The following is a 7,227-nucleotide window of genomic DNA, read 5'->3' as shown; positions in this document are numbered from 1 at the left end:
CCCCAACAGGCTGACACGTCACAGAGACACTTGCACTGATGTGCTTGTTGTAGCTCTAGTCACAACAGCGAGTTAGGGGACCAACCCCGATGTCTCAACACCGAGGAACAGAAAAAGGAAAAGGTCGAGTGGATCGACAGCAGAGTTTTCCGCAGGTGAAGATGAAGTCGGGATGTTTTCAGGAAAACGGACGCAACTGGAGATAACCATACTAAGGGAATTAAATGAATCTCAGAAACACGGATATTGCATCTTATCTCTCATTTTGGCTCCTAGAGTGAACGTGGGTACAAAAAATTATATATATATCTTTCGTGAAAGTAGAACCATCTAGGGTTCTAAGGAGGACCAATAGAAGAGAGAGGAAAAGGGGAGGGTACAAAGGGTACAAGGAGGAATGTGCTCAATATGAAGTATATACATGTACAAAAGCTTTTAAAAATTAAAATATGGCAAGGATATGTGCAGACAGAACACTGTATACATAATACATAAATAAATCTTTAAAAAAAAAAAAAAAAAAAACATTGCCGGGCGTTGGTGGCGCACGCCTTTAATCCCAGCACTCGGGAGGCAGAGGCAGGCGGATCTCTGTGAGTTCGAGGCCAGCCTGGGCTACCAAGTGAGCTCCAGGAAAGGCGCAAAGCTACACAGAGAAACCCTGTCTTGAAAAACCAAAAAAAAAAAAAAAAAAAAAAAAAAAAAAAAAAAAAAAAAAATTAAAATATGGATCAGTGAGATGCCTCACAACCAGGGCCAACGTGGTGAGAGGAGGGAATCAACTCTGGAAAGTCGTTCTCTGATAGTTACATACATACCACACTCTGTGCCTCCACCCCCAAGTAAATAAATAAAAACAACGCAAATTGAAAAAAATATATAAATTAGAAACACAGCTTGGGAAAAAATATAAAATTTGGAATGGGATATGGTGGCCCACACCTGTATTTTTAACCCACTGTGGAGGCTGAGGCAGGGGATCACTTAAATTCAGCAGTTGCAATCGAGGCAATGGAACATAGTAAAACCCATCTTTTCAAATAAAATTGGGGCTGGACTGTAGCTCAGTCCAGAGCACATGCTTAGCATCCCTGAGACCCCGGGGTCCAATCCCAGCACTGTGAGAAACAAAACAAAATCCAACTCACCCAACAAAGCAGAACATACCCTCACCCATATCCCACCAAAATCCTAACAGAAAACCCTGTTAAACACCCCCCAAAGCAGAACATACCCTCACCATATCCCACCAAACTCCTAACTGAAAACCCTGTTAAACACCCGCCCCCAATCTGTAAAGATGACTTTTAAAAACTAAAAATTCTATGCTTTTGAAACACAGTGTGCAGATAATGATAGTAGAATCTTCATGATGCAGAGAGCATTTGCAGGATATTTGTAAAAGGAGCAGGCAGGAGACAGGGAAGAGCCTGCCTCTTCCTACACTCCCTTCCACAGGTTTGAATGTTGCTGAATTCTAATTATTTTCAAAAGAAAAATGTCAACTTACATTTTAGGAAGTTCACCACTCAAGAAACTTAATAGTGCAAGAGACGTTGACATTTCTTGAGTACCTACTGTGTACCAAGAGACTAACTAGGAATTCTGTGGGCATCCTAATTAACTGGACTAATTTCTGGTGTAAGAAGTACCTTTCCCCCATTTCCCCAGAGGAGACTCACATCCTTGGAAGTGGGTCTAAGGTCTGCAGAGCCAGCTGGTGACTATGGCAGCATGTGAACTTTGGCAGGACAGAGAAGGGACCGGTGGCCTGAAATGTTTGGTATCCCCTCTTTGACCTAGGAAGTTGAGGTGCTCTGGGAGAACTGGGAGGTCACCCAGGGCAGGTCTGGATGCCCCTGTGCACTGCCTCCCAGGGGCCACACAGCCCCAGGCAGGGGTTAGGGAGCTCCATGATGTGCGGCCAGGCCGCCTGTGGCACCTGGGCTGGCCTTGGTGTACTTGCCAAGCAAACACAAAATGTCTGTCCCTGCCCAGTGAGGGGACCCCAGACACCTGGAGCTCTCCTAGAAAGACTGTCCTGGACTCTCCTGAAAAGACTATCCTGGACTTTCGATTCCCTGACCTTAGAGGTCCTTGGGTCTGATGGTACTCCAGATGGTCTCTACTCTGAAGTCCTAAGATGATGTCCTGTTCCCACTGCGGTGTGATGTCCCAGCCCTCACCGGGCAGCCCAACCTCTGGAGTCAAATCATAAGAGCCAGAGAGTGGGGACGGGACTGGGGGACACCAGGCTTCTCTCTGACCTCAGCCCTCATTCCCAGCATGACTGGGCCACTGCCCTCCCCTGGGCCCTTAACACTGACCTACAGTCAGGAAAGGCATTGTGTAGAGAGCACCAGGCTTCATTCCAGGGGTCCCCTCTCCTGGAATGGGCCAAAGACCTGGTCTGGGGGCTGCTTTCCAATCTCAAGCCTGACCTGGGTCAGACCCAGGCCGGAATGGTGGGGAAGACAGCTGCTCTTCTGCATGACAAAGGGTGGCCCTGCTGGAGAGCCGTGGAACACCACACCAAGTCTTGCAATCCACTCTGGCTTTTCTCTTTAGCCCCCGACTGAGGTTGCCAGAATCCGCAAATAAAAGCTCTAGATACTGGTGTAATGCAAATCATAGGTAAACAGTGAATAATATATTAGTGTAATCATGTCCTGAATTCAGTCTCGGGTTTTATTTAGCAGCTCTACTCCTGGTGGGCGGCTCAATTTTATTTCTCTAGCACAATTCTTTAACCAGCTCGCAAATCCACATTCAGGTGTCCGGCCGGTGTCTTGGAGGAGGCTTAGTAGACTGAGGAATATAACCACACACACCTCGCGCCCCTACTCCAACCACACACATTGGCATTGAGTCCTTCTAACTTTCTTCAAGTGCCTGGGGCAGACTTGGCAGGAAATAACTAGAGATATGGAAAGCACTGACTATTGTGGGCACTAATCTTTTTTTTTTTTTCTTTTTGGTTTCTCATGACAGGGTTTCTCTGTGTAGCCCTGGCTGTCCTGGAACTTGCTCTGTAGATCAGGCTGGCCTTGAACTCAGAGATCCACCTGTCTCTGTGTCCGGAGTGCTGGGATTAACGAACGGTGTGCGCCACCACCCCTCAGCAGTGGGCACTGATCTTTATGTTGCCCCTTCTCTGAGCCGCTATTCTCTTGGCTCAAAAATTGGGGGAGGGTGGACTTTCAACTTTAATTCCCATAGAGCAAGGAAAGGGAAGGATGGGGCTCCTTACTGGCCAGCCCCAGGCTTTGTGGCCAAGGAATCCTCCCCAAAGTGGGACATGCTGGCTCTTATCAGCCCCAGAAGTCTTTGGAACACCTGGCCAGGGGTACTGCGAGGCAAGTCGGTTGGAGAGCCCAGGTGTTGATTGGCATGTGGATCTTTCCAGAGTTTGGGAGCGGCAATGAACAAGATTATAGGTGCACATTCCAGACACTGGGAGCAGGCACCCAGCAGAGAATGGACCCTCCGCATCTTCTGTGAGATCAGTCCCCCAGTATGTGCTGGGCTTGTATTTAGGGCTTCACGCGTGCAGGGCGAGCGCTCTTACCACTGAGCTATTACTGCGTCCACCTTGAGTATCTTAACTGGGTAGGCACCCTTCAGTCAATGTTGAGGCATATTGACAGACAGTGGTGGCCAGATGTTCTCAGTCCAGACAGGCCTTTGTGTCCTTTCTAGACAGCCCCTCCTCAGGGTTCAGGGGCTTGTTTCATGCTGAGCTCCCAGGAGGTCCCAGGGGTGTGACCTCCCTCCTCCTTCTTCCCCACCCCCCACCCAGGGCCAGCTATAAAGCCGGTCTGCCCCAGCCCTCAGTAGACTCAAGACCCTTTCAGGACACCTCAGGGACACACACATCCACAGCTCCTCCTCCTGGGCAGCACCATGCGGTCCCTGTGGCTCGGCTGGGCACTCTGGGCACTGTCCCTGGTCGGCCCGGGGCAGCTCTGACTGGCGAGCAGGTCCTGGGCAGCTTACTGCAGCAGCTGCAGCTGACTGAGCCGCCGGTCTTGGACAAGGCTGATGTGGAGGGGCTGGCCATCCCCTCCCACGTGAGGGCCCAGTACGTGGCTCAGCTGCAACGCAGCCACGCCAGCCGCTCCCGAGGGAAGAGGTTCAGCCAGAACTTTCGAGGTAAGCCTTCCCACGTCCTTCGCCTCTAGGAAAGGCAGGCTCACCATGCTCTCCCACTTGTGATGTCAGTGGGCTCTTGCTTTGTGGGGCTCAGAGTGGAAGTCACGGGGTCGTAGTCTGAGGGGGTTGCTAGAGGGTGTGCAGATCTGGGAGGGTGGCTGGGTCTGGGACCCAGCTGCACACTGAAGGAGCCTTGGGGGAATAGGAAAAGGGGGGCTGAACTTGCCGGGAAATTCAGGAGCAGAGAGAGGAGGGTGGAGGAAAACAGAGCCCCAGGAGAGGTCAAGGCCACATAGAACTTCTTGGAGTCACCACCTGGAATAGTGGCAGACTATGTCTTGCCATGGACAGAGAACAGTGACTGGGTCGAGGCAGTCCTGGGTAACAGAAAATTTGGATGAGTGAGAGCACAGGCATCCGGCTGTCACGATAGCAAGGGCCAGCATGGTAGCATCGCCTCTTCCGGCTGGAATCGGTCCTAGGGCACAGCCACACCCCCAAATTCACTCTTCTATGGTACCGAGGCCTGGAGACATAAGGATGCTGGTTCTGAGCAGGCAATAGAGATGACTGCTGAGAATAGGTGTAGCCGGCAGCTCAGGTGACCACCTTGCTCTCCTAGAGCCTCGGGTGTTAGGGAACACATTGACTGATGCCATTTAGGAAGGTGACAAGTCCTTAACCTTTGCACTAGGGTTCAGTGGTCCTGATAAAGATGTTCATAGGCTCCCGTTCCTCTTTCATGGATGTGCCATTGAGCAGAAATCCTCACGAGAGAGTTTGCCCCTTAAGAAACTCATAGTGGCACAGTACCACTAGTGACCTTGGATTTCCAGTCTCCAGCCTCTGCAGCCTGACTCTGTACTCCTCACCCATCTTCTCCGCAACCTTCCCCCAAGAACCCTGCGTTGCTGAGCCCTTGAACCCAGCCAGCCAGCTCCTTCCTTGCACAGGGTTCCAAAGCCACCACCAGGGGTGGAAGTGGATAATGAAAAAGACACAACCCTACCGATTGTTTCAGCATCCAGGGCCTCATCGCAAAATTTACAAACCCTAGAAAGGGAGAGGCACCTCTTTTTTCCACGGTGTTCATGGGCTTCCGGCCCCCAGTTCTCCTGTGGATTAGAAAGGAATCTTGGCCTTGGGTCTTGCCGCTCGGGAGGTTATCTGGTGCCAATAGAGGCCCGACTGACTCTGTCCACCTTCACAGAGGTGGCAGGCAGGTTCCTGGTGTCCGAGACCTCCACACACTTACTCGTGTTCGGCATGGAGCAGCGGCTGCCGCCCAATAGTGAGCTGGTGCAGGCCGTGCTGCGGCTGTTCCAGGAACCGGTCCCCAGAACTGCTCTCCGGAGGCAAAAGAGGCTGTCTCCCCACAGTGCCCGGGCTCGGGTCACCATTGAGTGGCTACGCTTCCGCGAGGACGGCTCCAACCGCACCGCCCTCATCGACTCTAGGTGTGTTGGTTATAGCTCTCTCTCTCTCTCTCTCTCTCTCTCTCTCTCTCTCTCTCTCTCTCTCTCTCTCTTCTCTGTCGGGGTCGGGGTCGGGGAGGGATTGGGGAGCTCGGATCGGCCTTGCTGGGGGAGGGGAGCAGCAGAGGATGGGACGATGGGGACAGGGCGGGACCAGAGACTCCTCCTCCTGACTCGCCGCTGTGTCTCAGGCTCGTGTCCGTCTATGAGAGCGCTGGAAGGCCTTCGACGTGACCGAGGCCGTGAACTTCTGGCAGCAGCTGAGCCGGCCGAGGCAGCCGCTGCTGCTGCAGGTGTCGGTGCAGAGGGAGCACCTGGGCCCGGGGACCTGGAGCGCACACAAGTTGGTCCGGTTTGCTGCGCAAGGGGCGCCGGGCAGCGAGGGACAGGGCGAGCCACAGCTGGAGCTGCACACGCTGGACCTCAAGGACTACGGGTAGGCGCTGGGGGTTAAACTGATAAGCGAAATCCAGAGACAAACGGGAAGTCTGACTTAACTGTGAAATGACAGAGTCAGAGTGTGTGAATATTCAGAAAAGTCCCTCTGCCTGTTAGGAAGCCCCCAGTAAATGTTATTTATTTTAGTTCTAGCCACCCCCACACATATTTCCAATTCAGTTGTTTCCTTTGCTGTGGCGCTAGGGTTGGAACCCAGGGCTTCACAATATACCTGTGCTCCCCCAGTGAGCCATACACTCAGCCCAATTCTTGAATACTGCGAGAGTTTGTTTGTTTGAGACAGGGTTTCTCTGTGTATCCCTGGCTGTCCTGGAACTAGCGCTATAGACCAGGCTGGCCTTGAACTCGCAGAGATACGCCTGCCTCTGCCTCCCAATTGCTGGGATCAAGGACCTGTGTCACTACCGCCCAGCCCAGTGGGGAGCTGGATCTTAACTCTCCTTCCCAGATGCCCTGATTTTAGGCTTCTCAGCTGACCTCTGCTGTCTCATCCCCACAGAGCTCAAGGCAATTGTGACCCGGAGGCGCCTGTGACTGAAGGCACCCGATGCTGTCGCCAAGAGATGTACTTGGACCTGCAGGGGATGAAGTGGGCGGAGAACTGGATCCTCGAACCCCCAGGGTTCCTGACTTACGAGTGTGTGGGCAGCTGCCTGCAGCTGCCAGAGTCCCTGACCATCAAGTGGCCATTTCTGGGCCACGGCAGTGCATTGCCTCAGAGATGACTTCCCTGCCCATGATTGTCAGCATCAAGGAGGGAGGCAGGACCAGGCCTCAGGTGGTCAGCCTGCCCAACATGAGGGTACAGAAGTGTAGCTGTGCCTCCGATGGGGCGCCCATACCAGGACGCTGGAGCCATAGGCACAGGAAGTGGCATCCCCAAGGATGTTACTTCCATGTATATCTGAAGTGTTCTATTGTACGGGAGAGGTGGGGATTCTGAATCCTGAGGGGGCTAATGCCTGTCTGTGTGCTCTTCGATGAGCTCTGCATTTGCTTCCTCTGGAAAGACCTCATCCCCTAGATTTTACCTTTAAGGAATGTGACTCACTGGCCACTAGGGGGCCCTACCTAGTCATCTCTGTTCTTCATATTGTTCACTGCACTATATGTTAAAGCACTTACATGTATAGTTACTGTA

General features: G+C 52.4%; 1 protein-coding gene across 1 annotated transcript; it reads left to right on the top strand.

Moving 5' to 3' along the window:
* Positions 1-3,844: 3,844 nt before the first annotated feature.
* Positions 3,845-7,016, top strand: LOC114686405 (left-right determination factor 1-like; the record flags this gene model as incomplete). Its single annotated transcript, XM_037201694.1, is given in 7 exon segments — positions 3,845-3,949; positions 3,952-4,152; positions 5,363-5,609; positions 5,819-5,838; positions 5,841-6,063; positions 6,586-6,776; positions 6,779-7,016. Coding segments are annotated over 7 exon segments (1,166 nt in total), but the record flags the coding sequence as incomplete, so codon positions are not given.
* Positions 7,017-7,227: the final 211 nt, after the last annotated feature.

Source organism: Peromyscus leucopus, unplaced genomic scaffold, assembly GCF_004664715.2.
Source record: "Peromyscus leucopus breed LL Stock unplaced genomic scaffold, UCI_PerLeu_2.1 scaffold_1154, whole genome shotgun sequence".
In the NCBI taxonomy this organism is placed as follows: domain Eukaryota; kingdom Metazoa; phylum Chordata; class Mammalia; order Rodentia; family Cricetidae; genus Peromyscus; species Peromyscus leucopus.
This window is presented reverse-complemented; position numbering and strand designations above follow the sequence as displayed.